Source organism: Amyelois transitella, chromosome 15 (genome assembly GCF_032362555.1).
Source record: "Amyelois transitella isolate CPQ chromosome 15, ilAmyTran1.1, whole genome shotgun sequence".
In the NCBI taxonomy this organism is placed as follows: Eukaryota; Metazoa; Arthropoda; class Insecta; order Lepidoptera; family Pyralidae; genus Amyelois; species Amyelois transitella.
In genome coordinates, this window is record NC_083518.1 from 2,792,246 (window position 1) to 2,814,609 (window position 22,364).

The window sequence follows — 22,364 nt, forward strand, 5'->3', positions numbered from 1 at the left end:
AAAATACATTGACAACGGATAATTTCCCTCTCCTTTCCTCTCAGTATTTGTGTCTGCTTTTCGTCATTTCTATGTTATCCGCTCTTAGGCTTTCTATGTAATGGTATCTTTTATAAAGAACATTAATCAGTAGGGTTTCGTTTTTTAATTAGAAGCTAGAAGAAGGCGAATCAAACATTTGCCACAGTGGGTTTAAGATAATTTAAATAAAGTCAATTTTATTGCTCTAAAGTAATAAAGTTCTCTATTAGTGGAAACTATTTACATATTATGTTGAGTTTTTTCAATTAATGTCGTATATTGACTTTTGTTATAAAAGAAATAAATATATAAGTTGTTAGTAGAAAATAGTAAAATAATAATTTTAGAAGTAGTAGGTGCTACGGTGAAATGTAGGTTTCAAAAATTCCTACGCTCTTTTATTCAACTTGTAGATTTATTTACACAAAGGAAAGCAATTTCTTGAGCAATGTTGCCGGTCCAGTGCTAGCACAATGTCATAGTTAAAATTTTGATGGCGATATTGTGTGAACCCGGGCCTGGTCAAACAAGGGACCACACAAATGGCCAGTATTTATTTGTTGAACACACCTTGTTCTATTTTTAAAATGTTGCAACATTTGCTGCTCAATGTGTTGTTACCAGGGATTTAAACCAATTACGCCAATTCAGACAATTGGATGTGTAACCATGATCGATTAGGACCGCACGGGAGTCCCTTCGTGTAAAGATTTTCCCTATTACAGGATTGTCAAAGGCGCACTCCGGGCTCATCTCCAGAGAGGTATGAGGTAGGAGGAGCAACATTTATAACCCCTTCGCTCCACTTATCAACATAAATAATAATTAAATTGCTTCATTCGCCTACATAAATATTATCATGCAAGCTCATAGTTTAAGAGTGCCATAGATATCATATGTCAGAACGTATCTGGTTCCATCAAGGTAAGTACGTAAGTTTAGGTCTTCCAATAATATCGTTTTTCATTCCTTAAAATTAGTGAAAACAGTTTTAAATAACGAACCAAAGATCTCAAAGCAAGCAATAAAAGAGAGTTTATTACAAAGGTTTCTCAAAATAGTACTTAATATAAATAATGCGATTTTATTTATTTATCCAAGGATTTATTTAACAATCAGTTTGCGGTTTGTGTTTAAATACGGGTGCTGCAAACATCAATTCGTTACTCCAATATTTGGCCGATTGGGTAAGCAAGTAATACGGGCTGATACTCGTATATATCATTTACGAGATCACATCTGATGATTAATGAGATTTTTTTTTCTAAATATAAAAGGATATTTTTAATTAATTGGCATCATTTTAAAAGGTGAATCAGTCAATCAATTTTACTATGGGACCAACCGTGAAATCGGGAAAAATATTTTCGCAATTTTCGAGGTTCGTACCATAGATAAAAGAAGTAGGTTGTATTAGTTTTTGGTGTGTGTTAGTGATATTTAGTTACGTTGGTTCGTTTTAAGGCGTGACCATATATTTTATTCTATTATAAAAGCGGTTTCAATACAGTAATCTAATTTAATTGTAGGCACAGAGCTTATGATTGACTGGAAATATTATTTTTTGCGCTGTGTTTTCTTTTGATCCATATTGAGTCAACGTGGTTTATGACCGCTTTATGTATTATTTTCAAGGTATTTATTATTCTAATGTAGAAAATAATTTCTTTATTCATAAAGCAACAAAACATTCTCCTCGCCAGAAAATATTGTTGATCGAACCTTAGAGAATTGACTGAAGTAAACAGAAGCCGTCTACTCGCAGTCCCTGCGGCATCTGGTATTACTTTTCATCAAGGAAGCGGCCATTATTGCAACCCGCAATTTGATAAGCGGTTACCGATTTCACTCGGGTGGTCAATATTAAGAGCATGCAATGCTAAATTTTAAGCAAACAAAAGAGGACACTCACTGATTGAATGACATACTCGTATCAACGAAAAGCCCAATTCGCAAGATCTACATTTGAATTTTGTTGAGTTTAATTTTGGAATTTCAAGAAATTTCCACGGAAGCAGGTATTGAAAAGATTTCCCGCTATACGCGGGCGAAACTGCGAGCATATTATCTTTATTCATATACATAGGTTTAAAAGGTGGTGATTGTGTGGATAGAATTGTTTGAAGTAAACAGAAGTCTGCGGCACCACCTTCCACCAAAGAAGCAGCTTTTATTGAAGCCCGTATTTGATAAACAGTTACCCATTTCTCTCGGGTAGTCAGATTTCTGACCAGCTCAAAGTCTGTTCCGCTTTCACAGCTAAACCGCTGGACCGATTCGAATAAAATTTAGTATGAAGATAGTTAAAAATCCGCGCTTAGGTAAAACTCTACTATTCAAGAATCTAATTCGGGGTGAAAGTTTGTATGCATTTATAATAAAATCTACCCGTGCGAAGCCGGGGCGAGTCGTTAGTCTAAAATATATCCCGTTCTGCGCAGGATTCGAAGCATATATCGTAGGTGTCTCTACCTACCGGTGACCTACATTGCTTATTGTAACTATAGTTTTATGTTAATGGTGTAATGCCTTTGTTGCAGGAGGCGCGGTGTAAGGTAGCGTCCACACATGTGTGCCAGAAATGATACCGGTGAGTGGGCAGGGTAAATGAACATTGTATTGGAGTTATGTGTACCTAGCTTTATGTTAAGAAGTTTATGAATCCCACTTTTAAATATGAATGCCACTATTATAATTAGGTTACATTGCATAGATTGCGGAGGTACCTACATCTGGAGTTACTTCGTGTAAAAATCTGAGTCTTTTAGTCGTAAGGTCAAATTTGGTAACTTATAAACTTATTTCATCAATTTATCATCTGTGACAGACCGACAGAAAATATTTAGTCAAAATTTTTTTACCGTCGAAAGCAGACATTTTTTGGGAAATCTGCAAAATATAAGTGAAATTACCTATGTTATTTTTTTATAAAAAATAATCTAATGCGGTCGCAAATTTTAAAAAGATATTTTTTTATAAAAATAAACATTCAAGGTTTTTAATTTTTTCCCTATTTTGAAAAAAAAAGAAAAGGAAACAGACTTAATTATTTTATCATTACATTACACAAATACGTTATAGTTTCCCGGTGGCCCTTAGGAAATTACTGCCTACAATTATAAGGCATACATCTGGCGCAGCTGTAGCTTCTAATAAAGGAGCCGTTATTGAATAAGGCTTTGTGTATTTACGGAATAACACACTCTTGTTATGGAAGAAATTGTGTAAGATAACATTAATATAAAGACAATTGAAATAGCCTAAAAATAATTTTAGGACATATAAGATACTTAAGTAACAAGCCGCCGTGTAGTTCCTGGCACCATTAAAAAAGAATAGGACTACTCTATTTTGTTCCCATGGATGTCATAAAAGGCGACTAAGGGGTAGGCTTATAAACTGGCTTGGGATTCTTCTTTTAGACGATGGGCTGGCATCCTGTCACTATTTGAATCTCAGCTCTATCATTAAGCCAAACAGCTAATCGTACCTATTAGTCTTTTCAAGACTGTTGGCTCTGTCTACCCCGCAAGGAATATAGACGTGATTATATGTATGTATGTAAGTTTGTAAATAGCCTTACTACGGGTAAGATACCTACAATATTTGATTTACACCTCAACTTTCACAACGTCACAAAGCAAATTGTGTGAAACATGCTGGCTTTCTCATCTACAACGACCGCCCTAAGTAGTAAAATAGTAACTTAGATTACTCTCAAAGACAAGCAAACAAACTGCGTTGCATCGAACAAGAAAATTTCCTCTAAAAGGTTAATGTAAGCATAACATTTAAAATTTAGATACAGTATCTAACATAATTCTATTTGATGGACACTTGACTTCGTATTCAGTACAGATGACAGTAATATCATGCGTCTCGCAAAGACGCATTCAAGTATATATTACATCGTGCCAGTAAACGGCATGTTTGTCTAAAGCCTAAAATTTTCCTTATAGCGTTGGTATTTTTTTTCCGTAGCGTAGGCTTGCAGAGTAATCGTTCAAGTGAATGAACACACCCCAGTGAATAACAAAAAACGATTTCTCTTTAAAATGAAAAGAATATAACTATTTCTACCAGAAAATCTCTTTACACTAAACTGGCAAGCTTGAATCAAGAGCGCGGATGAAGCGAAAAAAAGGCAAAGGGTCAGGTCAAGATTACCAGAAACCGCCGAGCTTGCATGAAGAGTTATGAATATGAATGAAGCGAAGGAAGTTGCAGAGATCGTGTCAAGTGGAAAGATGTGGTCTCTGCCTACGCCTCCGGAAAAAAGGCGTGATTTTATGTATATTTGTATAAAGCGTAAAAAGCATGCAGGAATCGTGGCTAGTTTAAAGATGTAAACTCAGAGAAAGAGAAGTATTCATGTATCAATGGCACTTGTAATCTTTCCATGTTCTCACTTCCCACCCTCAGCCACTATGTTTCGAGGCCTGGGATCCGCCGTGTTTTGTCCATGCATCATTGACCAATGAAAAAGCCGTGAAACTGATCCACTATAGACAGCACTGGTATAACCAATAATACTCCACTCGCACGATCACGCTACACCAATGTGAACATTTTGATACTATTACGTATTGGGCAGCTCAGAAGGTTTATACGATTTTGAGAGCGAAGCTAGCGTGTTTATATTCTAGACAAGTCCATAAGTTTTACAAGCTTTTCCAAGAATCCGCTAAGGCGAATACAAATTTTGAAACATTGTAGTGAAAACTTCAAACGTTGAGAGTCAGTTTGCATTTTGCATATTTTTTTTATTTTTTTGACAAATAATATGTTCATAAGATAATGTTATTTTAGAATTCTACTTCAGGCGATGGGCTTGCTTACTTCCAACTATGCATAATAAATTCTATCATTAAACTTAAGATTTGAAAAATACATCATTTTCTTTAAATTTTGTCTTCTTGTTATTTACACTAGTGATCGCATAAAACAATGCGTTTAGTTATTTAACTTCATTCATTTAAATTTGCTTTTTAATTTCAAAGAGGACTTTATTTAAATGAGGATTACCAATCCCTTCTGACAATGGCCATTCCACAGGGAATATTAAATGAAATAAATATCTTTTATCCGCTCATAATTATGCCTACTTAAAGCCCATACGGAGTTAGCGCATTATTTATTTACAAAAAAAAAAACAAAGGCCGGGTCAAAGGTCAACGGAAGTAACATGAGTAAAGAGCCGTGCAGAGACCTGCTTCCGATTATTTTTCCGAAGAGAGAGAACAGTAAAAATAATAATTATAAAAGTTGGAAAGTATGTATATTTGTTTTATGTCAAGTGTTGTCAAGTTGTTTTATGTCTTTATAGTTTCTAAATAAAAAATATATTATTGTTTTATTCTGATATCCATTAAAACGGTGGTTTTCATATGCGAGGTCGTATGTACAAATTAGTTTTTTACTACAGATATAAAACCTGTTTTTGTTTTAAATATTGCCGTCGGTTGCAATTTTTAAATTATTTAGACACGTCTATATTACTTGCAGAGCTAACAGACTTGAAAAATCTGAAAAGCCGCGTTGAGCTAAATGTGTGAATTGTGAAAAAATTGAGATTCAAATGAGAAAAAAATTGCTAGCCCATCGCGTACAAGAGTCACTTTGTCGCCATTAGTCGCCTTTTACGACATCTATAGTGTGGTCCATGCACTTTAGAGTGGTCCAATTCAAAAGTGCCGTGAACCACACGGCACGTTAGATTTTTTTCTCAGTATTAATAAATATAAAATGGCCGATCAGCAATTTACATTACAGAAATATGTAGATGATTTTGTATTCACTCATGTGACGAGGTCCTATTCAGGCGAGACGGCTTATTCAAACCACTTTTTGTACTAACACCTTTCAATGCTTTTCCGCGCTCCTGCGGCGAGGAAGTCCTTTATTAGTTCGGCGCAGTGGCACGAATAAAGACATGCAATTTATATTCAAATAATTAATGGGCCATTTACTAGCAGTAGTTGTGAAGTCTGCAAATTTTATTATTCGTTATTTTATTATATTTGTTATTCGTTAGTTAACTTGAATTATATTATTGTTTTTTGAATTTTTTAATAATACATGTTCTATAATAGTAATAAATCTTCTTCCTTTTGGCGTTAATCTTGGTTATATCCTCACATCTCTGAAGAGGGCACGGCCTAATAAATATTAAGGAATATCTTTCACTATTTGAATAATCAATTCCATCATCATCATAAAGCCATACAGCTGAACATGCTTTTCAGTCTTTTCAAGACTGTTGGCTCTGTCTACCCCTCAAGATATATAGACGAGACTATATGTATATGTGTATGTAGGAAATATGAAAAATTCTCCAGCAATGAGATAGATATAGAGTTAAAAATTTGTGAAATTAAATAGCTCCCTGGAAATTTCTTTAACTGTTGCTTAAATCTTGAGTTTCTATTCTTCAATGGACACACTTAAAATTAAACTGACATTTCTGAGAAATAATTATAAATTTTAAAAATTTAGCTGCAATTTGAATAAATACAATTTACAGAATTATTCACGCTATAAAATTTCAGCGTCCAATATTTCGCGTCAGCGCGCGAGATAATTATGAAGCAACGTTCACATTTGTAGGGAAATATTTTTTACAGAGTGGACTGGAGTATTCGGAACTTGATGGTATGTTCTGCTTTGGCACACTACTTTTTTTTGTTCCTGTAACTTAAACATTTTTAACCAGCTTTGTTGGTTGAACTGAAAATACGTATTATTATAAAAAATAAAATTCCGTATTTCAAAAGATTTTTTTTATTAAATAGAGCAGATTTGTTATTTCACAGGATTCAAATATATTAAATTTTGTTTTGTTATTGCGTAAATATTTTTCAGTCTCTTCCTTGACAGAGTAAAAAATAATTTTGTTTAGGAATACACAGATCTCTACCCCTTAATGCGTAGTCACAATACTCAACCACTACAAAATATTCGTTGACTCAAAAATAGAATAAAGATTAAAAAGAGACAACGAAAAATAATAGTAATTAAATAAAATTTTATTATTACGTAAAAAGGAAAATTTATGCAGTATACTCGTAGTACCATTGGAAGTAAATCTTTAGCAAGCGCTGGACGAAGGATTCATCTCAAAACTAATAACGTTAAATCGAGTCACTGGCTCGCGTTAAACTTTTAATTTATGCTAAAAATTGTAGAACGGAAAACGGGAAAACGTTATATGGAATTTTGTACTTGAATTTTTCAAATTCAAATTCATAAAATTTACTTATATAGGAATAGAAATTACTTAAGATGTCTTGCTCTTATTTAAAAAAAGCGTGACAGATAAAAATTTAACTTCTAAATTAATTGATATGGCCAAAAGAAAGGCAATTAAATGTGTGCACACGTTCAAACGTTAAATTAATATTTTTTATCCCGTATGGGGTAGATGAAATGTTCACAATACTGGGAGGCCACTATTTCAGTAAAAAAAAAACTAGTATCATGAGTCGCGGGAAACGGCTAATCCACACATATAATAAAGAGAAAAAATAAAAGGATTTTTGTATGTTTTTAACGAAGAAACACAATTGATTGATTTTCACGGAGTTTGGCAATTATATAGAGTAGACCTTCGGGAGTGACATGGGCTTTATAAGAATTTCCCAAGGGAGCGAAGCCCCGCGCAAAAGCTAGTAAATTAATAAATTGCTGTAGGAAACTCAGTAAGTACAAGTGTACTTATACGATAACTATCAATTAGTAAACACATACATATAGTGCTGATCACGAGCGCATGCGCAAATGGCGGAAAATCATATATCTCTATACGGCGCCGTGGTTGTAAAAAGTTAGCGGTGGATCCATTAGAGACAGTGTGGAATATATTTGTTTCAGCAAAAGTGCGTTTATCGTGCGAATTTTGAACATATATTTATTCACATAGATTTATTGTAAATTATAATCTTTTTTATTTAGCAATATGATTCGAAATTGCTAGGTAAGCTGGTCGTATTCCTATAAAGTTAAAACATGGAAACTGGATCAACATTTCTAACAAATACATAATCATTTTGATTCATGTAATCACGTATTTACCCCTTGCGGGGTAGACAAAGCCAACAGTCTTGAAAAGACTGGTGGGCCACATTCAGCTGTTTGGATCGATGATAGAATTGAGAATCAAATAGATTGCTAGCCCATCGCCTAAAAGAAGAATCCCCAGTTATAAGTCTAACCTTTAGTCGCCTTTTACGACATCCATGGGAAAGTGATGGAGTGGTCCTATTTTTTATATTAGTACCGGGAACCACACATCACTACGCGAATATATTAATAATTTTATATTCACTAAACTAAGTAATATTTTTTTAAAATTATATATACGTGCTCACGCTTATATTAATATTATTAAATAAGACCTATGTGCGCTCTACATACATATAGTGAGAACTTTATGAATAACCAACAGGCGTCCCGCTGTTTAGAAAAAGAGGTGGCGAGGAAGTCTTAACATGGCATTTGTACTGTAATTAGGACGTAAGAAGTAGGATGCGAAGAACCTTCGGGCTGCTGTAACTAATTGGACTACTACAAACGTAGTAATATCCGTGTTAGAAAAATCGTTAGTGGTCAGAGCGTTTTTATTAAGCTGGTAAAAAAAAAGACTGCTGGCTCTGTCTAACCCACAAGGGATATAAAAGTGACCATATATATGTATGTGGTATAAAGAAGAGTAATGCAAATCACACATAATTTTGAGTGATTCCGATATATTCTGTTTCTGTGATGGTAAATATCGTGTTTAAACTTGCATATTATAGCGATGGCTCTATATGGGTCAGGTTCCCAGCAAAGGTGTGGAAGACATTAAGCCTAACAGCTGAACGTAGCCTATCAGGTTTTTAACACTGCTGGCTCTGTCTACCCCGCATGGATATAGACGTGATGATAATATGAATGAATTGTATAAATTTAAAGTGTTTGCGAGGTCTTAGTCGCGTCGAACGACTAGATAGTAAAATTTCACACCACGCTCTCCATAAAATCGCAATTACAAGGTCGTTTGTGTAAACTAATGTAGGAAAAGACTCATTTGCATTCCCGACGTGGTCCGTGGGATTATATTTTTAATTAGTGCAGTGATTTTCTGCGTCTAATTGCATATTTCATGGGAGATGTATGTCGGATGAACTATTCAGTGCACTGTAATGCATAATCTTACCTTAATGGGAGTAAGTTGAGATATTAATTAGTTAATTCCCATCGGTAAAACAATTGGCTGTGATAACTTTGATATCCTAAGGGAGGTGTTATTATATTGCTGTTAGGTTTGTTTATTACTTTATCGTGTTCGCCATTGTTGCCTTTTGAGATTTATATTTAGACTAGCTTAAGACCGCGGCTGTGCACGCGTGAAAATGTCATATGTTCTTCTTCGTATTGCATAGGTACTATATGTTGCAAAATTTTACAGAGATTGGTTCAGTGGTTTTGGCGTGAGTGACGGGCAAACAAACACATATTATCGTGGCAAGTAAAATACGTAGGAAATATGTAATTTGTGCTTATCCCGCGGTTAAGCATGATTTTATATATTTATGTGTACATACAGACATACACAAAATCACTTTAACTTGCCACGACCTCTGCACATTTCTTTCGCTTCATCGACATTCATAACTCTCTTCATGCAAGCTCGGCGGTTTCGGGTACTCTTTACCTGACCCTTTGCCAGGACGTCTTTAATTCTTTTATGTATGCCTATAAATATTGTTTCTATTTCCAATTTTTGCTCATGAGCAATAGCAACCGTGAACATTGTAATAGTAACCTCCTACAGAGTAAAACGAATGAAAAATCAAATTATCCACAGCAACAATGTAACTTGAACAACAGTATGAAAAATCGCGCTAAAGTTTAAACGCAAAGTGAATTGTGAGGAAAACTGCGGAGGACATGCAATTTACAAGAAAGAGGGTACTGTTATCTAACAAGTTGGAAACTAGCACACTAGCGCCGCCTCCACCTGGGCGGGTAAATTGTGAACTTATTGAAAATTCTATTGAAAGGAGATTGGAAGTTCAAAATTAACACAACGTTGCAAGTTTGGTTATGAAGATTAATTGCGTTTGTTCTTCGTTATATTGATGAAATTTAGGACAAGTTAAATTGTAACAGAGTTTATCTATTAACTATTGAAAAATGATAGTTAAAAGTGTAATTATTTTTACGAAAAAACAAAATATATAAAAGCTATATGTATTTTTGAGATATGACTTAGTTTGTGCCAATTGCATAGATTGCATTATTTTATTTTTCTACTGAATTTAACAATAATCAGCCAGTTGTAAGAAAATTGACAGCTTAATTTATGATTAATTAATAAGTACTTGTGAAAATATCTTGGTACTTGAGAGAGGCGTTCGATCTTAGGATGAGGTGTATAGTAAAAACGAAAGCCTATCCAATCTCTTGCCATCAAAAATCCAAAATTATTCTAAATAAAATGAAATTCCTTATAACCATTGCATTTTAACTATAAGTGCATTACTTTGCCGTGCCCTGTGGTTCCCGGTACCAATAGAAAAAAAGAATAGAACCACTCCATCTCTTTCCCCTTGGATCTCGTGAAAGGCGACTAAGTCACTATTTGAATCTCAATTCTATCAATAAGCTAAACAGCTGAACGTGGCCTATCAGTATTTTCAAGACTGTTGGCTCTGTCTACCCCGCAAGGGATATAGTGATTATATGTATGTATGTTAGTTTGTTAATAGTCTTACTACGGGTAAGATATCTACTATATTTGATTTACACCTCAACTTTCACAACGTCACAAAGCAAATTGTTTGAAACATACTGGCTTTCTCATCTACAAGGACTGTCCTATGCGCATTACTTTTCAGATTATAGTGCGAGTGTGGTGCGAGAGCGGCACAGGCTGGGCACCCACTCACGTGCCGGTGACCCCGCAGACCACGTGCCAAGACGTGCTGGACTGCTGCCGAGAGCCAGGAGACGAGCCCTGTCTCCTGCTCAGCGTCCATCCTCACCACGGAGGTGAGTCTTCATCATAAACATCTCAGCTGCAAAATTAATGCAGTGTCCATAGCAAAGCACGTGCGATGTGTTTACTGCGCAAAAAAATCGCTGTCTCGTTTCATCTAATATATTTAAACGAGCAATTCTTGTATATATATATAACCAGGATCTCGGAAACGGCTCCAACGATTTTCATGAAAGTTACAGATTAGGGGCTTTTCGGCTCAAGGAATCGATTTATCAAGGTCCTAGGTTCGAGAAAAGCTCGGTTCCTAAGATATATAAACATTTTAAAAAACCGCGTTTTAAGAAACTATATCAGCGCCATCTATAACACCATGACTGATGAGGGCCACACTGGGTATAAAAATAAAAAAACTCTTTCTACTCGATACTATTGCAAAACTTGACTAATATTAAAACACGTTCTACCAAAAACAAAAAACCGAGCAAAGCTCGGTCAACCAGGTACTGACATAATAAAAAGCGAAACAGCGATAGAAACGTCGTCTATGGATCTGGATAAACACCCCCCACAGAGATACATATATAGATATACCTTAAATGGTTGGAAGCAGCCGGAATTCAGCATCTACACGCAACCTCGATAAAGGTGTGAAACCAATTAGTTGGAGATTGATAGTGTCGCTAGCCACCTGTACGTGGCTACCATTAAGGTAACTTCAAGCTCTTTTGGTCGTCTATTCTAATGGCTTATGCCCTACCCACTATCTCTATTATGACGTTCATCTATCTTTTATTTTCGAATTCCTTGCACGATCACGTAGCGAAAGTATTTAAGCTCTTATCCAATCTTTCGGGCTAGGAGTTTATACATCTTCAATTAACTTTAACATCAAAGCATCTGCTATAACACACAGTAACAGTCAAAATATCACATGCCAAATAATTACCATGTCCAAACCAGCGTTCTTTGACTTTAAGACGATAAAAAAAACGCAGCAACTGACTGATTGGTCGCCTTCGTAAAGTCTATCATTACTCGACCCAATAAACAGCCGGCCCGCCTGGCCCCGGCCACAAAAACTCGTCTCCGTTACACTGGATGTCACTTTAATTCACTAACAGTACTTGATGGGCTTAACCCTGCCCGGGGGATGCAAAATAGGGAGACTACAGAATTACATACATATGGTCACGTCTATATCCCTTGCGGTGTAGACAGAGGCTGCAGTCTTGAAAAGACTGAATGGCCACGTTCAGCTATTTGGCTTAATGATAGAATTGAGATTCAAATAGTGACAGGTTGCTAACCCATCGCCTTAAAAAAGAATCCCAAGTTTGTAAGCCTATCCTTTAGTCGCCTTTTACGAAATCCATGGAAAAGAGATGGAGTGGTCCTATTCTTTTTTGTATTGGTGCCGGGAACCACACGGCACGCTACAGAATTGGTTTCATAAAATTTTATGCGTTCTTGCTCACGCCTGTATCAGTGAGAAGAAAAGTCAACAAAATCGTAATTATTAGTAGATACCATAAAGATGTCCAAATTAGTACCCCTTTTAAGCAAAAGCTATCATTAAAGAAGGTTGCTCGCACAGGGAAAACATGAAACCGGCGTGGTTGGCACGTATCTTTTTTTTATTTTCGTTATTCAAAGGAAGCAAGAAATAAATCATCAATACAATCAGTGATTTATTTTTGTTTGGATACTCAAAAACTTGAAATGGGATTTACGAGTATTCTTTTACTTTTACTAATTCAAATTCAACATTCTTAAAAAAAAGTGATTCCTATATAATAAGAAAAGACATAAGTTATTTCTCTGTATCGCTATTATTTTATGCCGTGGGACGTTTATTTAGAAAATGTTACGTCGGACTTTGTTGTGCTGCTTTTTCAGTGCAGTTTCAAACTTAATTTAACTTTTAAACGATTTGGTTATTATAATATCAGACTCGTGCTTTCCGACAGATTAAAATAGAAAAATCCATAAATAGGAACTTAATAATTTCGGAAAATGTCGTAGGCGGTGACAGATGAACCAAGTTGAGAATTTTTCTAAATGACTTTTGCACTTAAACGAACGTGTCATGAACAAATCGGGGACGTTCAGGTGAAAATTACTTAGTGACCGAAAATTAACGGAATTTTTAGTAGTTTAGGAGTATATTGTCATTGGTAAACGAGATTGGGAAAGAGGCGTGAGTTTATGTATGTATGTATGTAAACGAGATTCCTGAAACTGTAGAAATAATGATTATAATATAAAGAGTATAACGATGCCTCAGGAATAAAAAAAATGAATATTTGTCTAGCGTCACTTGTTTAGGATGTATTTCGGATCAATAAAGTTAGTAGTTGTCACGTATCCGTTGGTTTTATTATAGGTTATAGGCCCAGCACGCTTCCACTGCGCCACTCTGCTACATTTCTACCTTTTGAAGTCAAAGATTAAATGGGAGCATTTAATAGTATAAAGATACATACATACATACATATAGTCACGTATATATCTTGCGCGGGAGATAGAGCCAACAGTCTTGAAAAGACTTCAAGGCCACGTTCAGCTGTATGGCTCAATAATGGGATTGAGATTCAAATAGTGACAGTTTTCTAACCTATGTGGCTTACAAAAATAATTCCAAGTTATAAACAACACCCAAAGGAAAGATACGGAGTTTAATAGTGATTGAAAAAATAACTATTGCTACAAAATCTCCGTCAAACTCGATGATGCAAATAAGATAGGGCTGTTGCACAATGTAGCGGTATTGGGCATTACCCTTCCATTAGGCATGCCAGTGTGTCAAAGCGTTGACAATCGCAGATTGCATGACTTCTAATGCTACCATGAGTTCAGGTAATATAGACAAATTGTGATGGCTGTTCTTGATGGCGTTATGACGCAATGACTTACCTTTTTGAAGTTACAAAGTCAATATTCAGATTAAAGGGTTTTAGATAAAATTCTCCCAGTAATAACGTTATTTCTTGCTTTTTTACTTTGTAAGATAGTGAACAGTACTCAAATAACTTACAATTAGAATTTGAAGAAGAGATGTGACCATCTACATACATGTAGGTATACAACGCTTCTTCATCCCTTACGGGGAAGACAGAGCCGATGGTAACAAGGCTCTAACACCACGTGGGATTAAAAGTAATTGTTGTTCATGTTCCAATGTTCATGTTCAATGTTGACTTCTGCAATCTGTGCTCAGAATACTACCGAGAATACGTTATGATGGAACAGAGACACCAGTTATCCCAAGGTGCTCAAAAATCCGAAAAAGTCAATCAGATAGCGTATCTGTTGCTCGGCCTTCGATCCTTTGATCGGCGCGACGCAAAAAGTAGGCATCTGGTATCTGTAATTGCGCGCCGCCCGTGGGAAACCATCCGAAATGTCATTTTCACTCTTACACGCGTTGAGCATAAATCGCTACCTTGCCGGCTTGGTATGATGGCGGACAAAAGTTTTGATATTTAATGTTCAATAATAGCTTTTAGCTTTTTTATTGCACAGAAATATCGAAAAAGGAGATATAAAAGGTAGGAGGAAAAGAAAAAGTACTTACAAAATAGTGCCGCGTGGTTACCAGCACCAATAAAAAAACGAATAGGAACACTCAGTCTTATTCCCCTGGATGTTGTTTAAGGCGACTAAGGAATATGACTATAAACTTGAGATTCTTCTTTTAGGCGATGGGCTAGCAACCTGTCGCTATTTGATTCTCAATTCTATCAATAACCCAAACAGCTGAACTTAGCATATCAGTCTTTATAAGATTGTTGGCTCTGTCTACCCCGCAATGGATATAGACGTGATTATATGTATGTATGTACTTCCATAATATTCTTTTATATGAAGAAGCTTTAGTGCCAGATATTTAAAAAAAATGTACCATTTTGGTCATCTAAGTGTGTTCCCAATCGCATCTTCACCTTATAGGTGATTTGATTCTATAAAAATTTAACCAAACCGAAGCCGACGACTAATTGAGCTGATGCCCACAACTTCGTTCGCGTGGCTGAACGATTTTGTTAAGGTGTCATTTCTACATTCCCTATATTTTAACTGGATCATCACGGCGCTGCAGTTTTTACAGCGAACATTTAAGCAAAACAATTCTTCCAAAGTAATAATTTCAATAACAATTCCGTTAACGACTGTACTTCAGTAGAGTGGTATTGACAATGTCAATTAAAATCGGTTTATATATAATCTGTGCAATGAAATTAATCGGTGAGCACATTAAAGTTACCCATGAAGGGATTATAATGTGATATCCATCTCGTTTATAGTACTTTTGCGTCATCTGTTCTTGTAATAGTGTTGATAAAAATGTTCATACGCCTAATATGCATTGCTGAGTAGACAAAGCCAACAGTCTTGAAAAGACTGAAAGGGCTCGTTAAGCTGTTTTGTTTTGTGCTGTTGTGTTGTGCTGGCTTTATGATAAAATTGAATAAAAATGTTTGTAATAGCCGTGTGGTTTCCAGCACTTCAGAATAGAACCACTCCATATCTTTCCCATGGATGTCGTTAAAGGCGACTCAATTCTATCATAAATCCATGCAGCTGAACGTGGATGAAAAATTGAAAATTCGTTTATAATAAAAAAAAAACAGTTAAAGCATGAACAAGTTACAAACAAACAAATATACACATTTATAAATAATTTTTAACTGCAGTTAAGAGAGTCTACCGCTCCTTTGATCAGTATTTAATATTATTTTATAAAACTCAAAAGTGAATCAAGATAATATTTTACAGAACAGATATTATGCGTATGGAGGATTTTAATAGTCGGTATAAAAAGGGTTGTTAAAATATTCCTTACCTCATTATTTTCATAGTGCGGATGTTCTTGTTACGTTTCGGTAGTAAAAGTAAATATATAAGGGCTGTGCACAGTAAAAGCAAAGCTAATTTTATACAAGCAATGTATTATCTTTTAGTTTTTGTGTGGGACTCCGCTCCTGATGAATTCCGCGAAAAAAGTAGTCTATGTGTGTGTGTTAATGGTTTACAAACAAAAGGATAAGTATATTGATATGGTTGCGCTATGGTAAACGGGAACCGAAGTATAGTAGCAGATAGTGCCTGCAGGAAACCGCAAAGATCGGAGAAAGAATGTACCTACGCATACACATGCCATCATATGAAAATTTAAAGGACCAGTATGATCAATTTCGTGAATTAATATCTAAATTAAAAATTCTATGTACGAATGTAATGCCTATATAAAGGTTATTCTACATTTACAATTTATTTACAACATGTGTATGAAGCGATGGCTGCGATAACATTAGTGTGCACATGCTTTTAATGGTATTTCAGGGTTGTCTGGCCTCAATTTCGCGAGGGGAATATTATCGAGCCTTCATAAATATTTACAGTGCGTGTACAACACTGCAAAAGGCCTCAACAGAGACGGATTTGGGATTTTTTAGTTACAATACTTACTCTTATTAATATATTTTTTTGGCTTTCTTAACAATAAAATAATTGTTTACGCATTAATTTTTCTTTATTTAAAATTAAAAATGCAGTAGCGCAAATTTTTGAATAATCGCTTTGTAACAAAGAAGTATGCTTGGACTATTGCAAGTAGAAAGATGTAGTTTCTTTCTTTTTCTCCAAGAAAAGGCGTCGTTTTGTTCATGTTTGTAAATTGTTTGAATTGTCTAACTAGTATCACCAAAAATGGGTACCGTATCTAGTGAAAACTGGGTAATAAAGTGAAATTTACCAGATTATTTAGACCCTATAATAACTTAGTAAAACTAACTTCGTTCCCGTGGGATTTGCGAAAAACCTGTATTCTTTTGTAGATGGCACTAAATGCGCACGAGCAAAGCTGCAGGCAAGCTAGTGTACCGAACTTTTGTTGTTCACTGTACATTATCTTTAGTAATTAAGGTACAAGACGTCTGATCGATTGCAGCCCTGGCTTGTTTATTATACAGCGGTTAAAAATAACAACAGATAAGAAACGTACTTATATACAGTATGAGAGTAGTATTCGAGACTTTCCCGTTTATTTTTTTTTAACTTATGTCTGTAACACGCGCTTTACTAACATTTCATAGCTAACTTTTGTATGTATATATTAACTCCTGCCTTGGGTCCTTTAATCTATTCTTATAAATGCAAAAGTCTGTCTGTAACCTCCCAATTTATTTATTATTAGCAATTTGAGTGCATTTGACCACAATAGGTATATAGTCAGGATATAGTAGGATAGGTCACGTTCAGCTATTTGGTGCTGTGCTGCCCGATGGCGTAGTGCGTACATTAAAAATGACCGATTTAAATTCAATTTTAATGTATATAGATAATGATAACATGATATAGATAATTAATACAAGCTACTCTTTCTGAACATGGAAGTAAATCTCTTAACAAAATATAGTTAAAACTTATATTATAAAGAGAACAGATTTGTGTTTTTGCATTTATGTTTGCAACGAATAAACTCAAAAAATACAGTACCGATTTGGACGAAATATAGCACAGAGATAGAATAGACTTTCAAAAGTAAATGGAAATTCTCAAATGAGCAAAACCACAGCCAAAATATAGTATACAATAAAACAACGTACAAGACGTGAGGCCACTCACTGTCGTTACTATTTGACCCTGCCCTGAGTCTGGAGGTCAATATGACCATAACTAATTTTATGTGGCCCCATTGTTTTGTGTTTATATATACGATTATTATCTTATGTAAATTTTGAACCAGTGACCTCTTTAAATCACCTGGTTTATGCAATTAACAGCATCCCGGCTTGCGGCTACATACGACATAAATAATATAAATTAAAGATTTTTTGTACATTTTTGTATACTAATTGTACCTTATTCAAATTCAAGTTTAAAATTTTATTAATTATTATAGGATACTACATATCGCTTAATAATTGTCGAAACGTTTGGTTTCAGAACATTGGTTACTTAAAACTAAGTTTACTGCCGCTTCCAAAGCGTCATTGTAGAAGAAGCGGTAACAAACTGCACTGCAGCATTTTCTTCATTATTCAATATATTTTATTATATTATTCAAATGTTCATGTTTATGAGACAGATCATAAACTCTTGGCTGCGTCAATACATACATATGTACGTAACTCGGTAAAATAGTGTTGCCGAATCCGTAATTGTACATACATACATATAGTCACGTCTATTTTACTCGCGGGGTAGACAGTGCTAAAAGTCTTGAAAAGACTAAAAGGCCACGGTCAGCTGTTTGGCTTAATGATAGAATTGAGATTCAAATAGTGACAGGTTGCTAGCCCATTGCCTAAAAGAAGAGTCCCAAGTTAAGCTAACATGTTCCATAATTGTAATCTTTAAAAATTGAGATCGCTATCGATATTAAATATTGACGACAACACTAGTACAAACGCTAGGAAAATTTTAAAGAGAGAGATTCGAGTTATTTTTGTGAAGCTGAATGTGCTTAAATTACGGCATTGTGTTCAAATTATTCCCATATTAATCATCGCTCATAAGCCACAAATTAAACCGCCGAAAATCGCCGGTAAATTAAACGCAAACAGAAGAGCTGTCAAAACAAACGCCTCCGTTTTTGCTGGAGTTAATCAAAATTGGTTCTTGTAGGCAGCTGCTGTTGATATATTTCTGTCTTCTTCTATCTTATCTATCAATATTATCTGCAATTTATAAGTAAAACAGAGGGGAGAGTGAATATATATATTTTTTTTTTGGGGAATCTCATTTTGTATTGTACAACTTTAAGTCCTGTGCAAAATATAAATAATACAGTTACTAGCTTTAGGTTACATTTTGATTCTAATAGGAATGCTATCCTTAGCAGATACACGTATGCAATTGACCGCAAGAGTTTGTGAAATTACTTAGCGTGAACTTGAAATTAAATTTAAATGAAAAATGCATACTCTTTAATAGTATCACCCTACGATAATTGTTAACAGTACCTCATGGCCTTACGTTACCTTCTGTCAATCCATAGAAATATTTTTTCTGAATTATATGTAGGTACCGTGTAGTTCTCGCACCAATTGAAAAAAGAATAGGACCACTTCATTTCTTTCTCATGGATGTCGTAAAACGCGATTAAGAGATAGGCTTATTAACTTTAGATTCTTCTTTTAAGCGATGGGCTAGCAAGCTGCTACTATTTAAATCTCAATTATATCAATAAACCAAACAGCTGAACGTGGCTATAAGTCTTTTCAAGACTGTTGGCCCTGTCTACCCTGCAAGGAATATAGATGTGATTATATATGTGTATCTATGTATCAATCGGACATGATCTGAAACTTAGCGCATTTTCGATAATTCCCGGGTAAATGGCGCCGCGGGTAACAGCTAGCAAAATGAAACGGTCCTAATTAATGCAAGTTGCACAAACAACAGCACTTAATAACAAACGGGTCATGTTTTTGCGTGAAATTAATCAAGATTGCTATCTGCGCGCCCTCCGACCCACGGAAACTGCCCCTTAAGAGGTCATTTCTTACTACAGAGCCCTTGCAGACGATCTTCCTGCAAATGACAATGTGTTCACTATTTAGATTAAAGAGATCTTTATTTGTAAATTGACGTCCGGTGAAAATGCTGCAGTGTAGTTTGTACCGCCGCTTCTTCTACACATGTGCCTTTGGAAGCGGTGGTAGTTATGATTACATTTAAGTGATGTGACGTCAGTATTATAGATATATCCAATAATATAGTGTATCCAATTTTGAAAATAAATCTATTCTATTCTAATGATGTTAAATTAAACGACTAAATTAAAATGACTTTTGTCCCTCTTGGTTATATAATCCAACAAATATATTTACATACTTACCTGATGACAGTCACCGTTACGGTTCTAAAAATTTGATTTTCATCGACACGAAGTCCAAAAAGAAGAAGGCGCGTGTAAATGGGAATATTGGATGAGAAGGTCAAAAAGTACGTACCTTGATCAAATCGGGGAAGTTCTGGCGAAACGTCAGCCTTATCCTGAAGTAACCTAAAGCTTGCATGAAGAAGATTGATTGTAGATGAAGCAATATATGTAATTTAAACAAGTATTGCAATAGGTAGCTATGCCTCAAAAGACGCATGATATTATATTAATACGTGTGTGCAATTCCTGGAGTGTGTACATCGGTACATCTGTGTGAGATAATAGAACTCTTTGAAGACATGTAGTAGAGTTAAAACTTCAGTTCCTCAATTCAGCACAATTGGTCACAAAACGCAGATAGGTCAGGAGTAACTAGGATTATCGCTAGGAGAAAGAAGATTCTTTTTTACAGGGCAGGCATGAACTAAGAGAGGATTTGAAGAAATTGACTCAATGCGAAGCCGTGTTCCTAAAAAGTTTCAAATATCATTAAGAATAGCATCCCCTTAATACACTGGACTGCACTGCAAATTACTACCTACATAATAACTATAATTTCGTGAATAATGGAATGTTTGTTCGAAATTAGTGCCTAAAAGAAGCACGCGACGGGAGCGAAGGGGAGCTAATATTATGATTCTCGTGAGAACCTTGCACTCTTTCCTTTTCCAATTAAACCTTCATTTTACTTTTGTTATTTTAATTTTATCTTTATTTAAATCTATGACCTGCCTGCAACTTTGTTGAGTACCTGCGAAAAATATTCACGTAATTTCTCATGCAGCAATAATTATTTGCTCCGATTTTTACGACAGGAGTTATGGTAGCTAAACTTTTAGATTCCTGTTAAATTCATGCGTAAAATTCATGCAAAAGTTCTAATTATCGTTCGGTAACACCAAATTCTTTTCAAACTCTTATATAATATTAGTTTGAAAGTAAGGATCAATTGAACTCACTAGTTTTCCGATCTTTCAATTATTTTTTTTGTCTTCATTGTTTAAATTTCACTATCTGAATCACAATTCTATCATTAAGCGTAACAGCGTAGCCTAACGTGGCCTATCAGTTTTTCAGGACTGCTGCTTTTGTCTACCCCGCAAGGGATAAAGACGTGATTGTATGAATGAATGAATTAATTGTTCAATTTTTTTTATAATTAAGCGAGCGAATATGTACTTAGATGATTATACGAGTAGTTTTTGATTAAGTTATGTTGACTCTATTATGCTTAAATAATAAAATCTTAGTCTTATAAACTTGCTTCAGTTGTAAGTGTCACAGAAGCTTCGTTGTCTTAATCATTAGTTAAGAGACGTTTTATTACGAAGCTGTAAAATGTTTATGCGATCGTGAATAAGACAAACATACAGGGATCATGCAATTGTTCTGGATAGGGATGTCTATGATTCTCTGTTCCAACAAATATTTAAACTCAATAAAAAGATTAAATAAAAATATAAATAAATACATAAATATAAAATACAAAAATATATATAAAAAATAAACACATATTGACCTAATCATAAAGAAAAATCTAGATTAACTAAGGATAAGAAATTTTTCGTGTATGTATAAATAGGTAGAAGAGTGGGTCCTCTTAATTTTTAATTATTGATTGAAAGACGTGATACGAGTAATCCGACTGATTCTTAGTAATTTGGATTACCAGATGGAATACGCAGCCCTATTAGGTTTGTTGAAGTTCATATTATTTTCATTACACGAGAACACTGCCATAGGGTTTAAGGTGCAATAACACTATAAAGTTTATTGTAGTTTGTGAAATTCATCATAAATCATACATTCATACATCACGCCTCTTCCCCGGAAGAGTAGGCAGATACTAAATCTTTCCACTTACCACGATCACTGCATACTCTCTTAATATATAAAAATAAATGCATTTTTCAACATTGTTGGACATTGTTTCAAATAACTAAAGAAATTGGCTGTAGATCCCAAACTGCTATATTTCGCAAAACAAGGTTATCCTTCACCTACAGGACGCCAATTTATATTGTTTGGGCTTGTAACTGGTTTCTTGTTAAACATGAAATATGTAGTTAGATAGTTTGTAATTACATTCCTTGCAGTCACAGATAAGCATTAATCATCACTGTTTGCTGAACAAGGGCGCTTTCGAACTTAAAGCATGAATCCATCGCTCTACAAGATATGCAAGGCTACTATTAATTTTAAATATGGAATGTCTTGGCGGATTGAATAAATAGCACATATTGAGTCAGCCTCGAAGTAAGTTCGAGACTTGTGTTAGAGATAATAACCGAAGAATATAACAAGACATTATCGTTCTTCCTATTTTTAGGTATGTTGAGGTCAAACGCACTCATGTATCCTAAAAAGAATAAAATAAATTTGTACTCTACACATATTGCAAAAGACTAAGTTAAAAGTCAGAATAGAAATAATAGAAAAAGAGAGTCAATTAAAAGTCTCCTACAGATACCT

General features: G+C 34.9%; 1 protein-coding gene across 2 annotated transcripts in view; it reads left to right on the plus strand.

The window, feature by feature from the left end:
• Positions 1-22,364, plus strand: part of LOC106135712 (apoptosis-stimulating of p53 protein 1) — a 267,044-nt gene that overhangs the window by 65,055 nt on the left and 179,625 nt on the right. For both annotated transcript variants that reach the window (XM_060948225.1, XM_060948227.1), the window contains exons 2-3: positions 2,562-2,611; positions 10,902-11,055. In XM_060948225.1, coding sequence (XP_060804208.1) covers positions 2,603-2,611; positions 10,902-11,055 — 163 coding nt within the window. In that variant the 5' untranslated portion in view covers positions 2,562-2,602. The remainder of the gene's footprint in view (positions 1-2,561; positions 2,612-10,901; positions 11,056-22,364) is intronic.